General features: G+C 38.5%; 1 protein-coding gene across 3 annotated transcripts in view; it reads left to right on the forward strand.

The window, feature by feature from the left end:
* The first annotated feature begins 1,171 nt into the window (after positions 1 to 1,171).
* Positions 1,172 to 27,239, forward strand: part of NBAS (NBAS subunit of NRZ tethering complex) — a 339,511-nt gene continuing 313,443 nt past the window's right edge. For all 3 annotated transcript variants that reach the window (XR_009566136.1, XM_030844571.3, XM_030844572.3), the window contains exons 1-7: positions 1,172 to 1,305; positions 2,651 to 2,705; positions 4,271 to 4,307; positions 7,081 to 7,158; positions 7,512 to 7,559; positions 12,074 to 12,117; positions 25,310 to 25,443. Coding sequence is in view for 2 of the 3 variants with exons in the window: in XM_030844571.3 (XP_030700431.2) it covers positions 1,192 to 1,305; positions 2,651 to 2,705; positions 4,271 to 4,307; positions 7,081 to 7,158; positions 7,512 to 7,559; positions 12,074 to 12,117; positions 25,310 to 25,443 (510 nt within the window). In the remaining variant the exon portion in view is untranslated. The remainder of the gene's footprint in view (positions 1,306 to 2,650; positions 2,706 to 4,270; positions 4,308 to 7,080; positions 7,159 to 7,511; positions 7,560 to 12,073; positions 12,118 to 25,309; positions 25,444 to 27,239) is intronic.

Here is a 27,239-nt window from a genome sequence, read left to right on the forward strand (position 1 = left end):
GAGGAAGCGGGAGCAGGCAGGGGATGCAGGCTTGCTTTGAGGTCATTTAACTTTGCGAGGCACAGGAGGCCTAGGCTTCCCAGAGGAGGGTTTTCATTGCATCTCTGCCTGATGCATCTTGATGGATATTACACAATACAACTCCTGCAAGATATCTTCAGTATTTGTGTTTCTTTTGAATGTGACACAGTGCTAATTCCCTGGACACTGTGTATTCATTCAGGTTGCAGTAGGCTCTGCTTACAGGGCAGGGCTTTCCACAGAGAGGCACCTGTTGAATGAAGGAATGAATCAATGAATGAACAAATGAGACTGGACCTCCAGGTAGGTCCTCAACCTATTATTTCCACTTTATTGCCCCACACTCTTTCTGGACTTGGGTTCTAGTCAGCTGCCTGCACTTTCAACTAGATATTTCTGCCTCTGTCTTTGCTTACCCCATTTCCCCCTACTTGAAAGGCTCTCACCAAACCCTCTCCACTTGATTCGAATTCTATCTGTTGTTAAAGACCCAGGATACGCTCCACTTCCTCCAGGAAGCCCCTCTAGACCCTCCGGCCTTCGTTGCCTTTTCTGAACTCCTATAGTATCATTCTTCTGATACTTTTTTTTTTTTTTTAATTTAAATTTTTTAACTTTTTTTGGCTCTGCCATGCAGCTTGCGGGGATCTTAGTTCCCCAACCAGGGATTGAACTGCAGGCCCACAGCAGTGAAATCGCCGACCCCTAACCACTGGACCACCCAGGGAATTCCCCTGATACCTTTCATTAATTCAGCCTGTTGCACTGGATAACTTTTTGGTGTTTATTTAAAAACCGCTGTTTGCCCTCTTTCTATCTGTAGGCAACGAATACATAAATGCTAGATCATAGGGATATGATCTATCACTTTTGTTTTATAGAAGCTGACTGGATAGGAGAGGTTCAGACTTGGCTGACCTCACGCAATTAATAAACAGGGAGTGACCCGGGACCAGGACCTAAGTAGTAGCCCAGACAATGAATAGGCATTGTCCCACCTATTCACACAAGGGTTAACCCAGCATTTCCTTTCCACGCCCTGTTAACTCCACCCCCTTCCCCGTGAACCAAAAGCGGAGCGGCCAGGGAAGCTTGTCCTTTGCGGGATGCCGTAGGGGCCCGCCCTCAGCTGCTCTGGGCCCGCCCTCAGCTGCTCTGGTCCGGTCAAACATGGCGGCCTCCGAGTCAGCGGTGGCGAATCCAGGCACTGCGGAGGGCGAGGAGGAGACGATTCTCTATGACCTGTTGGTCAATACCGAGTGGCCCCCGGAGACAGAAGTACAGGTGAACCAGGCCCCTCCAGGGCTGAGGCCAGCTTGGTGCGGGCGCTGCCCCGGCAGAGCCACGTTGCAGTAACCACGTAGGAGAGTGGAGCTGGGTGGGCGGGGGAGCAGGACTCCGCCGCTTATGTGGTCGCCCTGGCAACGGTACCGTGGGCTAGCGAGGGTCTGGGTCCCCCAAGTGGGATTTCCTGGGATTTCTCCTGGGCTCCAAATTAGGATGTCGGGGGGGGCGGAACCTCGGTCCCTGAGGCATGTACCTCCCCACGCTGGTTTTGTTTCACTGCTCCTACTTGGAGGGGAGGCACAGCGTTGGATTCGAGGGTCCTTCTCATATCAGACTCTTGGTGGTCCCTTCCCGCGGGCCGGCTAGGGCTGGGCAAGGCTGATCCTCATCTGAAGTGGGAGGATTTTCCAGGACACTACAGTCCATCTCAGCATCTGCTGGGCTGTCGTGGAGCGCGGCATCAAACCTTTGCTCCTACTTGGGCCTGAATTGCGCCGGTTCTTGTGTATTTCAGTATATAAGCATTTAATGAGTGTATGTGTGTGTGCGTCCGTGTTCCAGACACTGTGCCAGGCGCTGGGCTTACAGAGGTGAATAGCTTTCGTGGTATTTGCAGTCTAGAGGGAAGACAGTTGGAGTAAACGTTTTTCATCGCCTACCGTAATATGCGCTGTAATAGCGGTGTGAGCAAAATGCCTTCCTTGGGGAGTGAAGACTTATGAGCTACGGACCCGGCTTTGGGTTCTCTGTTAAAAAGGGGTCGTAGGGGTTGGTAATCTGGACCTTGGAGTTATTAGTTTCGTAGAGAGGACCTCCCAGACACAGAATGAAGAGTAAGAACCAGGAATCCACATTTATTCAACAGCTATTTTATGAGTCCCTAACGTGTGCCAGTCACTGCTTTTGGCTCAGAACACTCAGGAAGATCGGAAAGGACTTTCTCTAAAGATCATGGAGCCCAGCCCATATGAATTCTTATTTACAACGTCTTTTCTGAGTTTCTTTACTGGAGAAAGTACTCATTCTCCTGCTTCTCTTTGCTTTGTTTCTATCTGTAAGTAGTATTTTTTTTTAATTTATTTATTTAGGCTGTGCCAGGTATTAGTTGTGGCAGACTGTTAGGTGCGGCATGCATGCGGTCGACCAGGGATCGAACCTGGGTCCCCTGCATTGGGAGCGCGGAGTCTTACCCACTGGACCACCAGGGAAGTCCCTATAAGTAGTTTTTAGACACTGGTAACTTGTACCCAGTACTCTGAGTATTAGCAAAGAAATATAACTTATTGTATAAGTATTACTAGAAAATTCTCAAATGTGTTTGTTTTTGTTTTTCCATTTGCAGCCTAGAGGCAACCGGAAACATGGTGCATCCTTTATCATCACAAAAGCAATTAGGGGTAAGTATAGCATATTTATTTTTCTACATATAATGATACAGTTAGCCGATAATTTTTTTCTCATTCTTATTTTTTTCTATTCATAACTGCTGTTTTAGGAAGTTTAGGGATTTAAAATGTGTTCTTCTGAGTTTTAATGTAGAGCCTGATTAAAAATGAATAGCATAAATGTTATGTAAGCTTTATTTTATAAAAAATGCATATATACATATATGATATATATGATATGTCTATAAATTTACATATATGTGTATATACACATATGTATGCATATGTTTACACACATACATTTTTAATGTGGCTTAAAGTATGGCCTGAGTTTAACCATTATGGATGTGTTCTGGAAGAAATGAAAAAAATCAAACCCACTCAGAGAATCTACGGACATCGACAGTGAAAAGAGAGTGACAGACCGTTTTAAGTGTTTTACATGATGTTTCAGATACATCTGTTTAGAGTCACTCAAATTACAAATTTGATTAACCAGGACATTCGTTTAACTCCCGACAGACTTTATGTATGAGCTCACGAGATCTGAGAAAGTATTGAGCACTAGCCGATTAAGCTGGTGTTACGAGGGCTCTATGTATATTTATTGATGCAATCCTTTACCAGACCAACAAGGTAGGTGTGTTAGGAATTTATGTTTTTGGATGAGGAAACTTGCCCAAGGTCATGCATTTGGATTGACTACATTTCTTTCTGAATCCAAAGCCCATCCTTATTATGCTGGGGAATTTCAGCTACTTTCAAAGAGAAGGTTCAGTTTCAAAGGAGTTGAGTACTTGACATTAAGTCTAATTTTATCTTCTGATAAAGATAAAATACTTTTATCTTCTGTTACAAGAAGTACTGGCATGTTCAATTTTCATTATCACAAATGTGAAATTTTGAAAATTTAGGAAATGTACACAAGTAATAAAATGTACAAAGTTTAGAGAATATAGACAACCACAAATTAGAATAAATAATTCGTCATTTTACCACCTGGAGATAATCTCTTATCCTTCAGACCTTTTGCTATTGATACATACATAACCATGTACACAGGTTCACACATGATTACATTTTAAATGGAATCATATAAAACATTGCTTGTCCATAGTGTGTTAGAGATTTTGTTTCCCATGGACTTCCCCATTTTAGGCAATATTATTATTTTTTAAATCTTCGCTATAAAGTGAAAAATGGTATCTTAACCTTTATACAAATACTTAGGTTTTAATGGGTGATTACTGTGACTTCTACTCCATGGTTTTATTAAAGCCTGTTAGGAGAAATTTAGCATCTCAGACCACTTTTACTTGTTGTACTGTTAGGAAATACTTCAAGGTTCTTTGAATAACACAAACTTGGGACTTAATATAAAACAATATGTGATGTAAAAGTTATAGTGTATATTAGATTATATTTATTCTTGTCAAGAGTTGTATTCTGTATGTTTTGTTTTGTGATGACTCAGTCTACAGTATATTTCAGGTTTATTATCAATAAATCTAAAATTGAAAATGATTCCTAAAGAATAGCTCATTCATATTTGGCTTTGCTGTTTCTTTTTGTTACAGATCGTTTATTATTTTTAAGCCAATATATCTGGTACAGGTGAGTCATGAATTCTTCAGAGAAACAGTATTAGCAGCAAATACAAACAATATTATTTGTATTTATGATTTAAGTTTTCAGAATTGAATCCCAGATTGTGATATGGATACTGACATTCAGGTGAACCCAATTTATAAGATAGACCTTTCAAACATTTGGCCTACCCTGACAAGATCTCTCAGTAAAAGTAGGGTACTTTTTGATCCCTTAGTCATTATTAGGAATATCTCATAGCAATTTCTACTTTCTCTCAGTGTTCTCAGCCTTATCTTGAATGCCCGCATGATGGATCTGTGCTTGTGTATCTTTTTAAAAACCTTTTTGTTCTTATTGTTATATCGACTCTTGTGGTTAATATTCATTCAGTTGATATGCATCAGAAAAGGTTCTTTAGGTTTCAGTTCTTGGGAACTTCTTAAGTCTTTTGATTGTTAAGTGTGTTTTTAGGCCTGGCGCTAATATTCACCTTTAAAAGGAACAGTGAAATGATTATTCTGACCAAGATGCATGTGTAGGAATTGTTTTATAGAATTATTTACCACAGATTGCCTTTTACTCAAGGACATCTAATCTTAAAAGCTCCAGAGATAATAGAGTTCTAGTTCTATAAAAGGGACCTTTGGCTCTTCTCTGAGGTTAGCTCCAGTGCTCTTCTGCTTTTACTGTGTGTGTGTGTGTGTGTGTGTGTGTGTGTGTGTGTGCGCGCATAAATTAAATTCCTTATTGAATTTTATCTTATTTTTTGGGGTGTGGGGTGTGATAGAGAACTGAGTGAGGGAGAGGGTAGAGGTGGGGAGGGGAGTGTAAGAGCTAGGCTGTTTTTCCTGGTGTCACCGGGCTACACTTGCTAGTGCTGAGCACCCGTGGAAAGGGATGGCAGAAGATACGTCTGTTTGGGTCACTCCTTGACAGTAAGTCCTTTTGTTATTTGTTAAGAAGGAGGACTTCCAAGTGCTCCCTCTGATCCAAGCCTTGCCCAATGTGTAAACGCCTTAAGATCAGGCATCAGGAGGTATGTTTCTCCCAAGAAGTCCCTTTCCTTGCATTGGCCACGTTGATCAGTGTACAGACCATCAGTGAGCACACCATGAGGTGATTATCTCGTCTTCCCTGTGGTATGTTTCTTTCAAAAAGCTTGTAGTTGAGTTTTTTTGTTTTTTTTTTTCTGTAGTTGAGTTTTTTGCTCTTGAGTTTATGGTAATTGTACCTAAAAGGTTTCTGGGCCAATACTTCTTTCAAGAGGCTTTTTCTTTTCAAGTTTTTTTCTTTCAATCATGAAATACTATAAACAGACTGAGAATTATAGACAATAATATAATAAACCTGTTACGATTTCTGTCCACATCTGAACTAAAGCAGTTGTTGCTGTTCTGCCGTGTTTGCTTCAGATGATAGCCCTGTTGTTCTTTGTATGCAAGATGTTACAGCTCAGGTCCTCTCCCCACACTCTGCCCAACCTTTCCCCACCCTTCCCCTCCAGAGGGAGTTATCATTCTCATGTTGATTGTATCATTCACCTGCATGTTTCATCTTTATTACTTCTGTAACTATCTGATGGCATTAAATATTTTATGTTTTAAAAATGAACATGAATATACTGAATGTAAATTACTAATATTTTTTATCCTATTTTGTGTTTTTATTATTTTTTTTCATTTTCCTGTCCCCACCCCCCCCCCCCCAGTCAAATGATTTTCTTTCTGCTTCTTTTCCACCTATTTTCTTGATTTCTTCATGTGTTACTCCTCTAATTTATCTCCTGATTCACGTATGGTGGATCATTTCCTTATATATTTTGTGAATGATGGTATCGTGAGCTTATGCCTGGGCATCTTGTGTCACATGAGTAAAGTGAAATCACAGTCCAATCTTGCATTCAGTAAAAGCTTGGGGTTTTGATTTTTTCATAGGTTTCATTCCCATCCCCCCACAGACCAGAATTCCAGGCGGAGATGAGATTCTGGAAGGTCTCCCTGGGCCTGTGGTGACGTTTGTCTAGTTCTCCCTTCTCTGATAGCACTGCCATTTGAGAGTCCTGGCCTCTGCAGGAGTCTCACCTCCAGCTGCTGTCCTTCCTGTGGCCCACAGCTCATTTCCTCTCCCAGGTGTTAACTCTCATTTTGAGTTCTGTTTCTCTCTTTGTCCTGTACCCAATCCTGACTTTCAGTTCTCTTTGCATTTGTAGTTCTTGGAGATTTCTTTCTTGTGAGTTTAGCTGTACATTAGAATATGTTTTCGTTAGAGTTGAGCCAGAATTTCTAGGTGTGCATTGCAGGAGGGGTTTCTTTTTTTTTTTTCTTTTTTGCAAAGATGTCAAACATTTCTTAGAATTTTTTTTTTAACATCTTTATTGGAGTATAGTTGCTTTACAATAGTGTGTTAGTTTCTGCTTTATAACAAAGTGAATCAGTTATACATATACATATATTCCCATATCTCTTGCATCTCCCTCCCTCCCAAGGAGGGGTTTCTTATAAGCTCATTCTGCTATGTTACTGGCACCCTCAGTATCTTCTCCTTAGAAAAAATAAAAAATTTATTTCATTGAACACATCACCAGGTTTTTTTGGAAATAGAGAAATGTATGTGGTCAAGTTTCAGATGTCCAGTTAGTAAGTTTTGGTTTTGGGTTTGCCAGTATTCAGTTTTTATATTCTAATGGAAAAGAATCCTTATCGCTTGCCATAGATCTATATGTTATTTATAATGTTTACCTACTTATACGTGGTCTCCGTGATTAGATGTTAAGTTAGCTGATGTGTTGTGGTTTCAGCCCTGCACCTTTTCTGCTCCCTGATGGACTAGTTCGTTTGGTTAATAAACAGGTGAACTGGCATTCGGTACTTGCAAGGTAAGAATGCATAAAATTCACATAATGTTCCTCTGCCTGGGCAACCATTTAAATTCCATTATGGATATTAATTTTGGTGTCCTTATGGCTTGCAGTCTCGATTTTTATTGTATATAAATTCCCTGTGCCACATATGATTAGTATTGTTTAAATGTGTTAATTCAACTGTATTGAGTTATTTTGTATGCTTTCTGTATCTATATACTCATCTAATTATAAAGTCAAAAAGTTGGATAATTAAAGATATGAACAAATTTGAAAATGATTTTAATTTCTTAAAATGATTCCATCTGTGGTGAAGACGGCTGCAAACACTCACATAGGAATTTGTTTCTCTTTCTCTCCCATGAAAGCAATGGGAAGCTTTTGGCTGCTGTTCAAGATCAGTGTGTGGAGATCAGGTAACTGTTACTATTATTCATATTCAAAATTTCCCTTGAGAAAAGTTTTACCTAATTTATGAGAACTAAGATTTTTAAAGGGGGTATATTTAAAGGAATTTTATTAGTAACTCATGTAATTTTGTAAGGTGTCAAGCACCAACTTGTGCCAATTGAAGGATGAAGGATGCTTTCTCAGAGTATGCCTTCTGCTTCCCCAGGTCACTCTGCTGTCTCCTGAGAAATTTTACTTTCTCAGTAGACAAAGGCGTATCTTCCAGAGCTCTGAAAATCACTCTTGCTTGACCAGTTACTGCTAAGACAGCTAAGCAGATGCTCAGGAAGGTATACAAAAAATAGAGGTTGCTTTACTTGTTGGCAGAAAGCTGTAGATGGAATATGGGTTTGCAAAACACTAAGGCTTCACGTTACTGGAGACCAGTGATACTCTCTGTCCTCTTGAGACATCAGTGGCATTACACACATCTAGAAGTCTCTAAGTTGGGCTTTCCATGTACTTCATTTTTAAGTAGTATATCAGTTGTGAAAGGAATAGCAACAATAGCAACTAATTTAGGAAAACGAGTTGATTTCTGGGAAATTAGCAGCAGGAAGCCAAATGTGTCCCATCTCTGAAGGTGGGGGCTGCTCCTTTCCTTAGGGAAGCCCTAACTCTTGAGTCTCAGAAGATAAGCACTGAGGCAGAAATTTCAGGTTGCCTAGATACCAGTCAAAAGTTTTTTTTACTACTTTATTATTGAGTAAAACTAGTATTAATGAGCATTCAGTTGTTAGCACACTGGTTTTAGCTTTCTGCTTGTGAAATTTCTTTTTCCATTTATCCAAATGGAACTGGACCCCTCAACTTTTGGGAGAGTAGACAAGAGGGTTTGCCCCCATTGGGGCACCAACTTCAGATTGGGAGGCTCCGTAATCCTTCTTAAAACTATCAGGATAGAAATGATTGGCAATAATGACAGCCTTTCAGAACTTCATTTCTTCATCTGGCATGGCTTTAATAGTCAGGACCCTTTTCTCTAAGAGCAACAGTGAGCATCAGGTGGCACAGTGTTTGAACTGATGCTGTTCATAGAAATGGGCTAGCATTTCCTACTCCATTTGCTGCAATGATGTCAAATTTTTTTCTTTTTTGGAGAAACGTGCTCATCTGTGACTTCTTTATGAACAGCAGATAGTAATCAAAATTTCCATCTTCTTTCCATGAAATGAGAACATTAATGGAATGATTTTAGGTGTTAAGGTTGGAATATGCATGTGGGGATGGGATTGATATTTAGGCTTGTGAAGGAGAGTTTGACAAAAGGTTTCTGGAACTTGTTAATAAAAACTGTGATGAAAAGAAAAAATAATTGTTTGCTTTTGTAAGAACATTTGCTACTGGATTGCTAGTGTGTAAAATTATATTTATAAAACTTATACATATATCCAGCTCTTTAGGAATTCAGTCATGAATTTGAGATTAAGTGGTGAGGGAAGATTTCTGGGCAACAGAAGTGATGCTCATCAAGGTCTTACTCATCTGGTCTGTAATTTGCAAAAAAGCTTTGTAACTTATTATATTCAAAGACTCTGGTATGGTGAAGAGTCAGCTCTCTCAGGAAGCCTTCCAGGAACTCATTCCCAGTGGATCCCCCTTCCCCTCATTGGTTAGGTGCTGATCCTTTATGTTCCTATAATAATTAACACATTTATTATACTTAATGATAAGGTAATGCTAACAGTGTTGGGCACCACTGTGTTCGTTGTTTTTTTTTAACATCCAGCATTGTGTGTTACATGTGTTAACTCAATCCTTGCACAAGGCCAATGAGGTAGGTATAACTAGTCTCTATTTTAGAAATAAGGAATCTGGCACAATATGGTTAAATAACTTGCCAGAGGATTTGAAATCAGCCATCATAGCTTCATTGTTCATGCTCTTATCTACAAATCTACTACCTTTTGATCATGCCTTTTAGCCATCTATGCCCGTATGCTTATATGTGGATTTCCCCCAGTATATTAAGGACCATTGCTTTGCACAGCTCCAGGGGTGCCATTTGCTTGAAACTCAAGTGATGGGGTTTGAAGTCTACAGCTCCATTACACTGTGTGTTCCTGGGAGGCATGGGCTGTCCTTTTTTCCTAGCACTTGTATATTTCCTTGGATGTAATAGGTGCTTAGTTTATGTTTAATGAGTAAGTGATGTGTTTGCAAGTGGGACGGGGAAGCAGATGCTGGGAGGGCATTACAGGGCAAGTCTGCTGACTTGCTCGGAGTTGGCACTCAGTTGATTTTGTTGAAAATAGACACCCACACTTACTTTGCAGTAACCTGAAAGGAAGTGTCTTTGAGCAAAGATGTGGGATGGTGAGCAAAGAAAAAGGGCAAGGTAGATACCCGAAGTCAATGCTATGAATAGTGGCTGTGCCTGAATAATATTTAAGACGTTTGTTCTCTCTTCTCTGTACGTGTCTTCTCTACCACAGTGAAGAGCACATACAATCCAAGTTGGCTCCAGAAGTAATAGTAGTGGGCACCCAGTATTCAGTAAATATTTGTTGAATGGATTAGAATATGAAAGATAATTACAGTATCTGGGGTTATTATTCAATGTTAGGAAGCAGTTATAAATGTGAAATGGTTTTTGTGGAAAACATGCAAAGCTGAAACACACTTTAGTTTAGGAGACAGCTCTGCCTTTTGCAGGATAGGACTGGGGCTGCTCTTCCCCAGCTTTAGTTCTGTGGTGAGTGGCAAGTGACTCTAACAGCTTGCTCTCATGTGGCGTACTTAACCTGCTTGTGTGTGGCGCTCACGTGGGTGAAAGGTGACTTGTGAATTGCTACTTTAATTTGTAACTTGGTGGTGGTTATCAGTGGTTAATATATGTTTCTTTTATTCCTAGATAGTGAAGTAATATGTTATAAATATGGGAACTAATAAGAAACCATCACAGAATACAACAAAAAGCATTAAAATAGGGGACTCTTATAAAGAAGGCACCTCCTTCCCCCCAGTTTGCTCATCTTTCTTAAGTGAATACATTCTGTGAAGTTTCGACAAAACAAATTTATGTCTCCCTCCCTCCCTCCCTCCCCTTTTCCAGCAAAAAGAGCAAACTATTATTTGTGATTATATTAAGGATGAAAGTAATGAACATTTACTTTGGTCTAGTTCATACTAATTTATATGTAACGTCTCATTTAATCTTTTCGCAAAGCTGTGAAGTTGCTGTTACTTATCCTGTGTTATTGAAAGGAAAATGAAATCATGTTGAATATTTTGTCCAGGTTACACGAGAGAGCTGAAATCAGGTCAAGTTCACTTCAGAGATCATGTCCTTTCTGCTCTAGTCCACACAGAGGCCTAATAGTCCAATTTCTTGAGGAAATTTATTTCCATATTTGTAACTGGATTTTGTTATAATATTTTAATAAATGGCTAAAAATCTTGAAGAGTCTGTAAAGTTTGTTTTAAAGGTAATGCTTAGTTATTTTACAAATATTAGAAAATACAGTTAAGTAATTATGAAAGAAGAACAGCAAATTTTACTGTCCAAAGTTGTCTACTGTCAGCATTTTGGTGTATGTCCTCTGACACTTTTCTGTGTGCATAAAAAATATATATAGGTAGATATATACTACATATATATATGTAGATGATGCTGTACATTCTATTTGATACCTTTTTCTTGATAACTTTTGAAAATTAAGATATTGTCAGCATCTTTCCATGTCACGTATCGTAATAGCATAATATTTCATTGATTATATATAGCAAAATCTAATAATTAATCTCTTCATACTGGCTGTGTTTTTCTCTTTCATAACTTAGGCTGCATTAGTTGCCTTGATATCTGTGTATATCTGTAATTATTTCCCAGGGATAATTTTGTAGAACTTAAATTGCTATGTCAAATACTATGGACATTAAAGTTTTGGATAATTATTACTAAATTCTTTTCTAGAAGGTTTACCAGTTTTCATTTTTGAAGATATAATAATTAGAATACTTTAGTATATATTTCAATATCACAGATATTAAGTAGGTCGCTAATATAAATATGGTCACTTGTTAAAGCTATTTGACTTGTTAAAACAAGACTTTTCTCCCTAAGTGATTGAACTCTGCAATATGATTCAGACCAGTGGTTCTTAACCAGGATCAATCTGTGGAGCTTTAAAAAAAATATTTGTGCCTCTGGGCCCCGTCCCGGATTTACTGCATCAGAGCCTTTGTGGATAGGGTCCAGGCATCTCTATTGTATTAAAAGACTGTGCTGAAAATCAGTTACGCTTGTATCACTAGATTCCTAATGTAGCTATGTTCCTAGTGAAATAAGAAGGTTGGAAGAAAACATTGTCACCAATGAAAGGCTCTTACTTGAGGCACAAAACCATCCATATGAGAGAAGGAATGAGTTAGTGTTGTCTAGAGAAGTTGTCTGGTCTGTGTTTGTGATGTCTTATAGTACTACACAGCAGTGTTGTTATGGCAAAACTGTTGTCTTAATTTTACCTATATTTTGCAGGTCTGCAAAAGATGATTTTACATCTATTATTGGGAAATGTCAAGGTAAGAGTTTCCAAAATAGTCAAAAAACGAAAAATTCAAATCTGCAGCCGTTAATTTTTTTTTTTTTTTAAACTCATTTGTTGGGCTTCCCTGGTGGTGCAGTGGTTGAGAGTCCGCCTGCCGATGCAGGGGATGTGGGTTCGTGCCCCGGTCCGGGAAGATCCCGCATGCCGCGGAGTGGCTGGGCCCGTGAGCCGTGGCCGCTGAGCCTGCGCGTCCGGAGCCTGTGCTCCGCAACGGGAGAGGTCACGACAGTGAGGGGCCTGCGTACCACAAAAAAAAAAAAAAAAAAACCTCATTTATTTATTTATCTATCTATTTATTTATTTTGGCTGCATTGGGTCTTTGTTGCTGCACGTGGGCTTTCTCTAGTTGCGGTGCACGGGGGCTACTCTTTGTTGTGGTGCCCGGGCTTCTTGTGGTGGCTTCTCTTGTTGCAGAGCATGGGTCCTAGGCGTGTGGGCTTCAGTAGTTGCAGCACATGGGCTCAGTAGTTGTGGCATGTGGGCTTCAGTAGTTGTGGCTCGTGGGCTCCAGAGCGCAGACTCAGTAGTTGTGGAGCACGGGTTTAGTTGCTCCACAGAGTGTGGGATCCTCCCGGACCAGGAATTGAACCCATGTTTCCTGCATCGGCAGGCAGATTCTCAACCTCTGAGTCATCAGGGAAGTCCCAGCAGTTAGTATTTCTTAAAAGTCAGAATAGATACTGTTTATTGACAAGGATTATTATGAATTTATTAAAATAATTTTAAAGCATCTTAACTGATTTCTATTCTGTAAATGTTTTGCTTTAAGATCTGAATTTTGGAGAGATTTGAAATTGAAACTGTTTTACAAAAGTCTAAGCCAGTTTTGGGATAAAGTATTTGTATTTTGAATTCAATGCAGAAAATAATTTGTAGATATGTTAGGAGTTGGTCAGTTATAGACTAGTAAAAATAATCTTGGATTTGATCATTGTTTGATATACGATTCAGCAAAAATTTACTGAGTATCATTTATGTATGTGAACCATTTTCCTGGGTCCTAGGGGTATGATTGTGAGCAAAAAGGCATGGCCACTTACCTCACGAGGCATGTAGACCCTCAACTGTATACTTACAGACTGATAAATCTGATGAAGGAAAAATACAGAGCAGAGTGAGAGTTTAACCAGGGGTGTGAGATGAGATTGTTGAGAAAAAGTGACTTTTGGAAAGCAGCCTTAAGAATGAGTAGAAGGTAGGAGAAGAGGGGGTAGTGTTTTGATCTGTGGGAGCCGTGTATGAAAAGGTAGGAGAACCATATGGGAGGAAAACAATTAAGTGGGTACTGTTAGGTAAATGCATCTATTACTTATGTTTTATTTACAGGACCTCCAGTTCCATTTGTCTGACCGTGTGTTACTTTAACAGTGGAGTAGTTGTAGGAATCATCATGATGATAATCATAGTCATTGTGGTGATGACACAGCCACTTGTCATGTCCTTCCTGTGTGCCAGGCGCTGCATTTAGTGCTTTCCATGGACTTTTCCTCATTTACTTGGAAGAACATAGTATACATATTTTACCTTAAAGCAGCATTAGGGTAGAATAAGTAATCAACAGTGAAAGAGCAAGGAGAAGGGAGGCATTGGTAGCTTTGAAATCTGCAAAATGGTGGTAAGACAGAGGATTCCCCCTGGCTGGTTGGTCTTAAGTTCCTGGTGAAATGCAACATTAGTGGCCTAGGGCCAGTTTCCTTCTCATTTTTCTCATTCTCAGCTGTCCAGATGTGTTCAGAAGATTAAAAATCAAATATTTTAAAAATGTTTTCAGTCTCGTATAAGTGGTGATATTAATTGTATTAGTATGTCAGAATCGTTATTCTTATACAATTCCACACATACTAGTGGATAAACTAGTAATAGAGTTCTTATGGAGTTAGCTTTACGTATAGTGTATATTGTCACTTAAAAGCAAATGTGAAATTTCCTACATATTTATATAAATTTACCTCCCCTTCTTAAAATCTGTTCCTTCTGTTCTGTTACTTGGAGAACCCTGTTCCCTCAGTACTCTGGTCAGTGGTACCATTATCTGTACCAAGCCAAAAATCTAGACAGTTTCTCTTCTTTTTCCTTCTCTCCCTTCTTTCTTACTTTGACAAATATTTATTTAGTTGCCACCATATGCCAGACACTATTGTCCTAGGCAATCTGTTTACAATGAGGAATAAGACATAGGTTACCTAGATTTAAGGGTTTATAGTCCATCAGGGGAGAGAGAGAGAAATAATTCTTTGCACTTACACTGAGTGACACAGTGGAGAAGCCTCACCTTATCTTAACTTCACCACGTCCTGCGAATCTGTTTAAATGGCTCTTGCTTCCTGCTTGTGCACTTCAGCCATCACAGCTCTGGTTCAGGCTCTTAACATTTTTTTTTACTTGGTTTCTTACAACAGTCTCCTGACAGGGTTTTCTTCTATATGCCCTTCACTTATCAATACTTTACCCTGCTTGTCAAATTGATCATCCTTCATTGAGAATTCTCTCAAGATTACCCTTCAAGTCTGGCTCCACTGCTTCCTAAATATTAACCTTGGACAAGTTACTTTACCTCTCTGAGCCTCAATTATCTGTAATACAGGCAAACTCCTATAGAATGGATTGTGGAAAAATGATGTGAGCTAATATATATAAAGCTCTTAGCATAATGTCTGACATACTAAGTACTTAGGAGGCATTAAGCTATTATTACTGTTACTAGTACTGTTATTCTGCCTAAAATCTTTCAATTGTTCACTCTTGACTATGGAATGCAGTTCATATTTTCTAGTTCAGGACACGAGTCAGCCTGTGTCTGTCCTGTAAATACCCCTGCCATACGTCCTGCGATCTAGTATAAAGTAGCTTGCAGTTTTCCATCCCCATTGTATTTTTCATGCCTTGGTACAGATGGTTCCTTTAGCCTAGAAGCTCCCACCTTTATATTTAATTAATTAGTTCTGCATGTTTTAGTTCAAGCATCAGCTTTTTTTGGAAACCTTTTTTTCTTGCCCTCTTCCTCATGATTTGTGCATTTTTCTTAATGTTTCTGTAGGACTTTTTGTACCTATGTCATTTCACTTAGCCTAATCTTTCCTTTTTAAATTGTTGACTTGCTTGTTTGATTCCTAATTAGATTGAAGGCAGGGCTTCTGCCTTACTCAACTTTTTTTTTTTTTTTCGCATTCTTAGTGCCGAGCATGGTGTCTGACACGTAGAAGGCGCACAGTTTTTGACCATATCAAGTGGGTAATGGTAGTGGGAACTATTAAAAAGATTTTTATGAATGAATCTATGAAAAAGTATATTTGCTTGTTTCTTGTGAGTTAATTTTGTAAGTTCATGAGTGTGTGTGTATGTATGAGTATATATATACATAATACATATATATGTATGTATTTTGTATATCTATGTAGACATATATAAGTTTATGGGTAATTGTCATGATATTCATGTTTTTTATTCCTGTTGTATGCAAGTGTGTATACATACCACAATTAGAACAATAAGGGTAGGTAGGAAGCCGTATTTGCTCAGTATCTTTTTGAAAGTAAATCGAAGGGGAGTAGTTTTTGTGAATTTCTAAACCTTGGGGCTTTAGCATTTTCTGAATTTGCTTCCTATAGTTTTTTCACCAGCACTTATTAAAGTGGACCAGGCTTGGCTTAAATAACGTATAAGGATCAAGAAGTTCCGAGAAGAATAACTTGGGGGTATTCAATTGCCTTTTCTCCCAGTGCGTCCCTTTTGTTGGGTGAGGGCTTGGGGAGCCTGCAGTGGGCTTCTGAGAAGTGGTGCTCAGAATGGTGGAGTGATTCAGACAGACAGCCCCTTTGAGCGTTGACATTAGACCGTACTCTGAATCAGTAAGTAAGCTGAGAAATCTGTAAGTTAACATGAAATTGGGAAGATTAACCCTTCTGTACTTTACACAGATTGTGATATTTGTTAGAGCTTTTACTGTGTACAGTTAATGTGGCAGCATGAGTGAGGTAATAATGCTTTGAGAACTAATGTTTTATTTTGTTGGCTTCTGAATGTGTGGATTTATGACTTTAATGTGCATTAATGGCTTCTTTCCATTTCATGTAATGTGAGGTAGTGATCATTTGCTTATTATCTAACTCATCTTTATGGGAATAACTCATATGCCAAATGATATTTCCTGTGTATGCCTGGAGAGAAGGAGCCGGATGGTTGTTAATGCGTTTCTGAAACTACATATCGTAGTCTGCAAACTGAAATAGGAGCTATTTGGTTCCACTTTGGTATTTTTCAGTTATTGTTTTATAAAGTATATGCTGTTTGAGGATATTTAAATGTGGATTGCAACTTGTTGGCTATGTTTGCCAGGCCATAAATAGTAATTCAGTCTTCTCTTTCTATCCTGAATAGTGACCTAAAAATAGCACATGGAATTAGACATTTTCAGAGCTGTACTATGTTAATCAGGAGATTTTTCTCGTAGTTCTGATTTTGAGATACCATAAACCAGAGCTTCCCAATGCTGAGCAGCAGCTTGCCTAGTGTAGGTGGGCTGAGGTCCTGTCAGCCCTCCAGTGGCCCGGTGGCCCTCTGACAGCGTGAGCTCAGGCTGGTTGCCTCCAGTTTCCAGCAGCCTCATCAATTTACCCATAGGTGCCATACAAACGTGATATTCTACGTGTGTCTTGACATGAAAAAGGTTGGGAAGCACGGACTGTTTGAAGCACCCAGATTTTGAAATGAAACATTTCATTCTTGAACTGTGATTCAGGAACCTCAGGTTATATGGTAACTATTTCTTTTCATAACTTTTTTTTTTTTTTTTGCGGTACTCGGGCCTCTCACTGTTGTGGCCTCTCGTTGCGGAGCACAGGCTCCGGACGCGCAAGCTCAGCGGCCATGGCTCACGGGCCCAGCCGCTCCACGGCATGTGGGATCTTCCTGGACCGGGGCACGAACCCGTGTCCCCTGCATTGGCAGGCGGACTCTCAACCACTGCGCCACCAGGGAAGCCCTATTTCTTTTCATAACTTTTAATAAATTTTTTTCCTGTTGAAAAAATAATGCACATTCTCAGTAAAAATTTTAGAAACTAAGAATGAGCAAAAGTAGAAAATAAAAATAAGCATACTATCCAGAGATAAGTACTATTAACATTCCATGATCTGTTCTTTCAGACATTTTTCTGTAAGTGCTTGTTACTATAGATATGCTCTGTGAAAGTAAAATGTTTTATAATCTGCTTTCTTCACTTAAAGATAGATTGTTAAGTCTTTTAGGTTGAAGTTAAAGAAGAACTTTCCGAAGTATCTTTTTTGATCTTTTTTTACTGGATAACTTCCTGAGTGTTAAGGTGTAGGTCTCCCAATCATCCAAATTATCCAGAAGGTGCCTATAAATTTGATCTCTGAGGAGTAAGTACCTCAGTGTTATACTTGATTTCACAGGCAAGGTAGAACCATCATTAGGCCTTTGTGCAGATAATTGTGTATAACATAGGTAGCAGATTATTACATCTATGTTCATGGAGCTATTGGTTTATAGATTTTTTTTTTTTTTTGGTAATGTTTTTCTGGTTTGGTATTAGAGTAGTGCTGGTCTCAAAATAATGAGTTGACAAGTGTTCCTTCTTTTTTTGTTTTATGCAAGAGTTTGTGTAAAATTAGAATTATTTCTTAATTGATAGAATTCACCAGTGAAACTTGGAGTTTTGTGAGTAGGTTTTTAATTCCTAATTAAAATTTTATAATAGATATAAAGCTTTTTAAAATTTCAATTTCATCTTCTTTCGGTTCCAGTTTTTTTAATGGAATTTTCCCCTAAATTTTAGCATATATTGGCTTAAAGTTGCTTGTAGTACTTCCTTATTATCCTTTTATTGTCTGTCAGACCTGTAGTGATGTCCCTCTTTTGTTCTTGATATTGGTAATTTGTGTTCTCTTTCTTTTCTCTTGATCAGTCAGGCCAGAGTTTTATCAGTTTATTAATATTCAATAAAAAGAGGTTTTGATTTCTTTTTCTGTTGTTTTCTTCTGATTTTTGCTTTTATCTATATTATTTCCTTTCTTCTGCCTACTAGATTTAATTTGCTTATATTTGTCTAGATGGAATATGGAAATTTATATCACTGACTTTAAACCTTTTTTCCTCTGTAAGCATTTCAGTTTGTTGTAATATAAGCAGTTTTGTTATTGATATCTAATTCTGTTGTGGTCAGAAAATATTCAATATGATTTTAACCTTTTAAACTTATTGAGACTTGATTTATGGCCCAGCATATGGTCTGTCTTCAAAAGAATTTGATTCTTGCATATGGTGCAGTTTTTAGGTATCGTGGTTTACAAATGTTAATTACATTGAGTTGGGTTAGAGCTGTTCAAATTTTTATATATGCTGATTTTCTGTCTAGTTGTTCTGTCATTTCCTGAGAGAGGAGGGTTGACATTTCCAAATATAATTGTGTATTTTATTTTACCCGTTAGTTCTATCAGTCTTTATGTATTTAGGGGTTCTAGTTTATAGGTGCCTACACATATTATTTTGTCTTCTTGATGAAATGGCTCCTTTACTGTGATGGAATGTCCCTTTCTATCTCCAGTAATACTTTTTGTCCTGGATTCTATTTTGTCTAATATTATTACAGTCGCTCTAGCTTTTTTAGGATTAGCATTTGCATGACATATTTTTTTCTCTTCTTTTTCATTTATCTGTATTAAATGTACATCTCTTATAGAAAGCATATAATTTGTCATGCTTTTTTTTTCAGTGTGACAATTTCTGTCATTTAATTGTAATGTTTAGAACATTTACATTTTTTAAAACATCTTTATTGGAGTATAATTGCTTTACAATGGTGTGTTAGTTTCTGCTTTATACCAAAGTGAATCAGCTATACGTATACATACATCCCCGTATCTCCTCCCTCTTGCATCTCCCTCCCACCCTCCCTATCCCATCCATCTAGGTGGTCACAAAGCACCGAGCTGATCTCCCTGTGCTATGCGCCTGCTTCCCACTAGCTAGCTATTTTACATTTGGTAGTGTATGTATGTCCATGCCACTCTCTCACTTCGTCCCAGCTTACCCTTCCCTCTCCCTGTGTCCTCAAGTCCATTCTCTACACCTGCATCTTTATTCCTGTCCTGGCCCTAGGTTCTTCAGAACCATTTTTTTTTTAAGATTCCATATATATGTGTTAGCATACGATATTTGTTTTTCTCTTTCTGACTGACTTCACTCTGTATGACAGTCTCTAGGTCCATCCACCTCACTACAAATAACTCAATTTCATTTCTTTTTATGGCTGAATAACATTCCACTGTATATATGTGCCCCATCTTTATCCATTCATCTGTCAATGGACACTTAGGCTATTGTAAATAGAGCTGCAATGAACATCATGGTACATGACTCTTTTTGAATTATGGTTTTCTCAGGGTATACGCCCAGTAGTGGGATTGCTGGGTTGTATGATAGTTCTATTTTTAGTTTTTTAAGGAACCTCCATACTGTTCTCCATAGTGGCTGTATCAATTTACATTCCCACCAACAGTGCAAGCGGGTTCCCTTTTCTCCACACCCTCTCCAGCATTTGTTGTTTGTAGATTTTTTGATGATGGCCATTCTGACCGGTGTGAGGTGATACCTCATTGTAGTTTTGATTTGCATTTCTCTAATGATTAGTGATGTTGAGCATCCTTTCATATGTTTGCTGGCAGTCTGTGTATCTTCTTTGGAGAAATGTCTATTTAGGTCTTCTGCCCATTTTTGGATTGGGTTGTTTGTTTCTTTGATATTAAGCTGCATGAGCTGCTTGTATATTTTGGAGATTAATAGAACATTTACAGTTAATGCAGTTATTGGACTGGTTAGGTTTTACCTTCTTATTTTTCTATTTGTCCTATCTCTTCTCTGTTTCCTTTTAGCATTTGTTCTGGGGTTTACAATGTGCATTTAAAAATTATTTTATTACACAGTGTACATCCCTCCTACTCCTTTGTACTGTTGTCAAACTTTTTATAAATGCTAAACTGCCACAATATATATTTATATTATTATTTTTGTCCAGTAACTTTTTAAGGAATTAAAAAACAAGGGTAAATCTTTTATTTTTCCTTCTATTTTCCATTTCAGTTACTTTTCAACTTTTTCTTTCTGTAAACATTTCCATTTGATAGTGTTTTCCTTCAACTTGAAGAAATTATTTAATATTTCTTGTAATGCAGGTCTGTTGATAAATTCTCTTATTGTTGGTCTGAAACCATCTTTGATTTTTGCTTTCATTTTTGTAAACTATTTTCTCTGGCTATAGAATTCCAGGTTGACCTTTTTTTTCTTTCAGCTGTTTAAAGATATCATTGCATTGTTTTGATGAGAAAGCAGCAGTCATTGCTGTTATTGTTTCTGTAGGTAGTGTGTCTTTTTTTTTCTAGCTGCTTCTAAGATTTTCTCTTTTTCATTGATTTCACAAATTTGGTTCTCATGGGACTTGATTTTTTTTCTAGTTTTCTCGCTTTAGGTTGATTGAGCCTCTAAGATCAGTGGATTCATAGATTTCAGCACATTTGCAAAATTTATGGACATTATTTAAAATTCAAATAAAATTTCCTAACTTAGTCTCTTTTTTTAAGCTGTGGTGGGCAGCCTAGTCTGAAAGTAGTTACTCTGGGTTTTTTTTTTCTTTTAATTACAAAAGCAGTACATACTTTGAACAAATACAAACAATGCAGAGGTAACAAAAAGATCGTTTTATCTTCTCAATTTGCATTCTTCATAGAAACTTATATTAATGGTTTAATATAAAGCCTTCTTTGCTTATATGAACCTGTACATAGATGGATTGACTTTTTTTAGGTAAAAAAACAAGATCATCTTATGTATTTTGTTCTTCAGCTTGCTCCCACACTTACTGTATTGATGATGGCTTGCCCAGTCAGTGTGCACAGGTGTAATCCAGTCTTTTAAACGAAGCCACAGCATTCCATTGTGAGAATGTGAACCACGTTTTATTTATCTGTTCCCCTCTTAGTAGAAATTTAGATTGTGTACGGTGGCTTGTTTTATTCTTTCTCTTCCCCTCTTTGTCCCTTTCCCCCTCTAACAGCACTGGAAAAGACATCTGTTTGTCCATGGGTGTAGCATACAAACTGTAGCTACTGCCATATTTCCTTCCTGAAAGTTATACTTATTATGCAACCATGTAAAAGGTATGATTATAAAGCTATTTCCTTTCTCCACTGTCAGCACCATATGTTACCTATTTCTAAAATATTCATCAGGTTAGGCAGAGGGAAAAAAGCATCTCATTTCCAATTTGCATATGTTTAGTTATATGGTAGGGCATATGTTAAGTTGCTTTTTTTGTGTGTGTGAATTGTTAGATCATATCCTTTTGACTATATTCCCCTTGGATTATCTGACTTTTCCTTATTGACTATTTTCTTACTTGACTATTTCCTTATTATTTCTATATAGTATGAATGTTACCCTTTGTCATATATGTTGCAGATATTTTTCCCAATCCATTTGTCTTTTAAATGTGTTATAGTGTCTTTTTTTTCCATGGAGCATTTTTTTTTTTTTTTTTGGTAACTGCATTTGTCACTTTTTTTTCCTTTATAGCTTCCAAGTTTTGTATGCTTTCACCTTCCTTATTCTAGGATTGTAAAAATTTTCTCGTATCTTCTACTAACACTTTAATTTCAAACATTTAAATATTTAGCTCCTCTGCATGGCTTTTTTTTTTTTTTTTTTTTTTTTTTTTTTTTTTTGCGGTACGCGGGCCTCTCACTGTTGTGGCCTCTCCCGTTGCGGAGCACAGGCTCCGGACGCGCAGGCTCAGCGGCCATGGCTCAGGGGCCCAGCTGCTCTGCGGCATGTGGGATCCTCCAGGACTGGGGCATGAACCCGTGTCCCCTGCATCGGCAGGCGGACTCCCAACCACTGCGCCACCAGGGAAGCCCCTGCATGGCTTTTAGCGCCACTAGTTTACTCTTACTCACTGGTTCTTGATGTAAAAGTCAAAGTTGGGAGAGAGTGTTCATTGAACCCTTGGTGATCGTCCCATGGTCACACCCAGCTGTTTTATGGCAGCACTGAGAATAAAACCCGGTGTTCCTTCTTTGTAATTTTTTCCCTTTTCCAGTTCTAGTTTGGGTACGTGAGCACTGGATTGAAGTGTGCTCCTTTAGCCCTTGAGTGCTGTTGTGTCCCAGCCGTGCACGAAATGCTGGTGATGAAGTTATGAACAATACGGACACAGCACCTAACATTTTGGAATTTATAGTTTAATGCATAAGGCAGACAATAAAAAGTAGACAAATATATACTGATATGGGATAAGAACTGTGAAAGACATGAAATCATTGGAATGGAGAAGAACAGCGGAGCCTCGAGGCTGCTTAGACAGGGTGGTCAGAGCACACTGCCTAAGCAAGCAAGATTTAAATTGAGACGTGAAAGATGGAAAGGAGCCAGGGACCGGTTCGGGGAAGAGTATTCCAGGCAGAGCAGACAGCACTGACAGGAGCTCTGAGGTGCAAGCAAGCTCGGCAGTGGGGCAGGTTGAAGGGGCCGCAGCCAGTGCAGGATGAGCGCGGCTGTAAACGGTTTCACCAGCAATGTGGCAGCTGTCACACTGCTGGTTAACTTTATCATCAGCCCGTTTCAGTACTTTTCAGAAAACTCCGTTGACACTGGCTTTGTACAAATGTGTGCTGTTCGTTCCTCTCCAAAACCACACAGGGTGCTGGAAAAATCTGATGATAATGTCTTTACTTTCACATTGTTATGGGAAATCTTCTCTTGTAATGAAAACATACCTTTATCTGGGTCAAAACACATGCCGAGTTTTCTGGAGCTGCTGGTTATAACTGGAAGTAATAGTAAAAACAAAGTCCCTTCAGGTGGAACTTACTTCAGACAGATACGGAAGGTAGTACATAAATCTATTTATCCTCCTGTCAAAATGAAGAGGAAAGATGTTATCGCAGGTAAAACAGAGACAATGGAAACATGTTGCTGTGTTTCTTTAGAACATGAATATTTTTCAGGGCATTGAATTGTCCTCTTGCTGGTGTTTGTGTAGCATCTGTGTATTTGTGGGTCTTGAAGTATTCTGTTGTTTATCATTTTGTGCTTAAGTTTACTTCCAAGTTTCATTGTTTTTTAAAGCTGAGGACAGAGAACTGATCTTTCTCTTCATTTTATTCCCACCTTTAAAAAATTGCTTTTCCAAAGTGTATGCAGTATTTCGTTAGGCTTTAATAAAATTCCCTAGACCCTCCTGTGTTCAGGGGCCTCTCTTGGCTTTTTTTGGCATGCTTTTTACCTTTGAGAAATAGTCAAAATGAAGAAACTCGTTGACATCTGGTATACTTTTCCCATATACAGAACGTATTTTACATATATTGCAGAGATGAGGGGGGTTTAAAGTCTACCGTACCTCTGTTAGGTGGAGAGAAGACTTCAGTTATATAATTCACGTTTAATTGTTAGCCCCTGAGGAACGGTAAACCCTTAGCATTACTTTACCCCGTTACTATAGATTTTTCTGAGAGGCTGGGGCTTTGCTCATTAGTGAAACGTTAATCACTTTCTGTTCCAGGTCCTGGGATGGCAGTGTTGAGTAAGACATTGTCTCAGAGACTTGTGGGGGAAATAATCATGTAAACACCATCATCTGATGTGATAAGTACTATGAGAGACTTCTGTACAGTATACTTGGGGGCACATAGAAGAGGGCAGTCAGTTCTGAAGAGTGTCAAAGAAGGAAGAGGTGACAGTTTGTTACCACAGATGGTTTAACAAGCAAGTACCCTCGGAGTAGCACTGGAGATGAACATTCTAGGGAGAAGCAACAGTGTGCATGAAAGACACAGACTGGAGTATGCATGGTTTATTTGCCAGGTGGTGTGTTATTAGGTGTGAGGAAGGGCGGGGAGGTGAATTGGAAAGCTCTGATGGGACCATTGGTGAAGGGCCTTTTATGCATGTGGAGGAGTTTGGACTTGATTTTTTTGGAAATGGATAAACATCAGGGATTTTAAAGCAGGGGAAAGATGTGATTTCTTCATCTTTCTCTTTTACAAAGATAACTTCGGGTACTATTGAGGAAGGATTAGAGGGGAAGAGCCTGAAAGTGGGAAGACCCGTTAGGAGGCTGTCATGAGAGTCTAAGCCAGAGATGATGAAAGCCTGAATTGCGACATTAGCAGAGGAATAGAGAGAAGGCAATAAATTTCAGAAACATTTCTGAGTCAGTAATCCTCAGGCTAAATCCAGGCTCTGACTGAGGGGCCGTGTGTTGTAATGAAGTGCACACTGCACGGGAAGGCAGCATGCTTACGTTCTGGGTTTGTTCTGATCGTGACTCCTGGTGTCACCTTGAGGCTCCTAATCATTTGGAATTTTTGCCGGTAAAGGGAAGGCACTGGTCCTACCTGGCTCTTCAGTTCTGGGATTCTAATAAGGGGAAACAGGAGCAAAGGAAACATCAGAAACCTCAGACAAGCCTAAAACAGTTTAGAGTTTCACAGCCCCTTTCTCTTTTGCAGCTGGTAGCCTTTCTCTTGTTGTACTGAAAAATTCAGAACAGAAGAAAATACCGGTGTTGGATTATTAAGGTGTTGATTCTCAAAATCTTATAATTTTGTAATTGATTGAGAACAGTTCCTGATTCAGTTGCCTAATATACATATGTATTCTTTTCTCTTTCTAATTCTGTGTCCGTATAATCCCACTTTGTTTTTCTTTACCATCTATATTTGAAATACATATCTAAAAGATCTCAGTTGACATTTTGAGTTTTGTTTTTTCTTTTTTGCTTTTGGAGGAACTTTACTCACTGAATTGGAATAGTTTTCTGCTTAATCTTTATGCTTTTGAGCTCTCGTAATTTCATAAGTATTTTGAGGTATATCGTTCCTGAGCCTTTACCAGATGAGGGCTTGCTCAGCATTCAGCAGACCACTGGTGTCAGTAGACTTTGCTTCTTAAGTAAGTGGGGCAAGGCTTGTCATGGTTTACATTTTCCACTCTTACTTGAAGTGGCTTTCTGGGAGCTGTTCTTTTCTACTGAACAGGAGTTTTAGAGACCCTTAGGAAATGATGTCATACTTGAATACTCTCTTTAGCTGCAGGAACTATAGGTATTAACTATCTTAATAATGTTAAAAGCACTTCTTTTCTTTTCATTCTAGTTCCAAAAGACCCAAAACCCCAGTGGAGATGTGTGGCATGGAGTTACGATTGCACCCTGCTGGCCTATGCCGAAAGCACGGGAACTGTGAGAGTGTTTGATCTCATGGGAAGTGAACTCTTTGTTATAATCCCGGTATGTACATACCTTAAACTGAAAACATATTTTTTTGACTACCTTTCATGTATAGGTGCTTGAATGAATGAATGTGATGAGAGGAACTATAAATGTAAATCAGAATAATAAGCTGTGAACTTAAGATGCTTAGATCTAGTTAGAGATCTGTACGTTAAGTATTTATTCTTTGCATTTTGTAATGCACTAACCAGACATAATCTACCATTATTGTAAGATGGTAGTAAGTAAATACTAAATAGAGGTGCAGAAAGCTGTTGTAAAGTTCCAGCGTAGGAAAGAAGTCAGTGGGCCTTTGCAACAGAACCAGCCTGGGAGGAGTTAGAATTTGTTACCCTAAAGGGATAGAAACTGAAATGGAGAGTGGAGAAAAAAATTAATGGTGGTAATAACTTATATTTGTGTAGTGCTGTGTACTTTATTAATGACTTTGATATACATTCCTGTTTAATATTCACAACACCCTTTAAGTAGATTGGGTACTTATTACCCTCATTTTACAGTTTAGAGAGCATAAATTGTGAGGAAGTAAAATGACTTTTCCCGTGGTAATCCAGTTAATTAGTGTCTCTTTTAGGAATTCGGGGCTCTTTACTTTGTATCCTCCTTCCTCAAGTGAACAAAATAAAGGGGCAGGTAGAACAGTGGTCCTAACTCTGGCTGCATCTTAGAATCACCTGCAAAGCTTTATAAAGAAAAGAAAAAGAAAAACTAAACAAATTGCTGGGTTGTCCAGGCTCCCCCCACAGAGAGTCTGACTTAATTGATCTGAGTGAGCCCTGGACTTTAATGTTTCAAGTCTTTCAGCTGATTCTAATGAGAAGCTAGGAGTGAGAACCAAGGATATAGAGAATGATTTTTGTTCAGAAATGTGTGGAAAAACTTGAAAAAGTACATTGGGCTCCTGGTATAGAAGTTCTGGGGAACCAAACTAAGAAGGTTGAGTTACTATTTTCTAGACTAGCATTGTCTAATAGAAATGTAGTGTGAGCTATATATGTGATCACGTGTGTAATTTAAAATTTTTTAGTAACATTAAGTTCAGCAGGTGAAATTTATTTGATATATTTTATTTATTACAACATATCTAAAATGATTACATGTTGAAATGACAGTGTAAAAATGATTGATGAACTATTTCACGTTCTTTCTTTGGTACTAAGTCCTTGAAATTTGGCGTGTATTTTTATATTTATAGCATATCTCAATTTGGACTAGCCATGTATCAAGTGTTCAGCAGCTACATGTGGCTGCCCTGTTTTATTGAGCGGTTCTAGACAATGAGGAGCCATTCAGGGTAGGAAACTTCATTATGTGCTTCACTGTGTGTGCTAAGGTGCACGTGCCCTCCAGATCCTCAGCAAATATAGCCTGATATTTAGTGGATAGAAAAAGGCTGGCATTGAGTGAGTGTTTTAAGTGTCCTCCCCTTTAAATTGCTGATTAGGCAAATGGAAGTAACTGGAGGCATTTCTCTTTCTTTCTTTTTTTTTTAGCATTGGTTACTACTGGCAGTGGAAATTAACATTTGAGAGCTTATGTCTGAATTCTATATGGTAGAATTCTTTGAGGCAGAATGATAGCATTAGTTTTTTTTTTTTTTTTTCTTCTTTTTTTGCAATGGAAGTATAGTCTGAACAGAAATTCACCTACTACGTGAACATCTCACCCAAAGAGGCTGCTGTGGTTCCAGCCTGTGGTTGGGGGAGGGCTGGTCTAGAGTTGGGTGTCTAGTTCTAGGCACTTAGGCTTACATGATTCTTCACATACGATCAATTCTGGGCTATCTTACTTAA

The sequence above is a fragment of the Globicephala melas genome, chromosome 12 (genome assembly GCF_963455315.2).
Source record: "Globicephala melas chromosome 12, mGloMel1.2, whole genome shotgun sequence".
Taxonomy (NCBI): Eukaryota; Metazoa; Chordata; class Mammalia; order Artiodactyla; family Delphinidae; genus Globicephala; species Globicephala melas.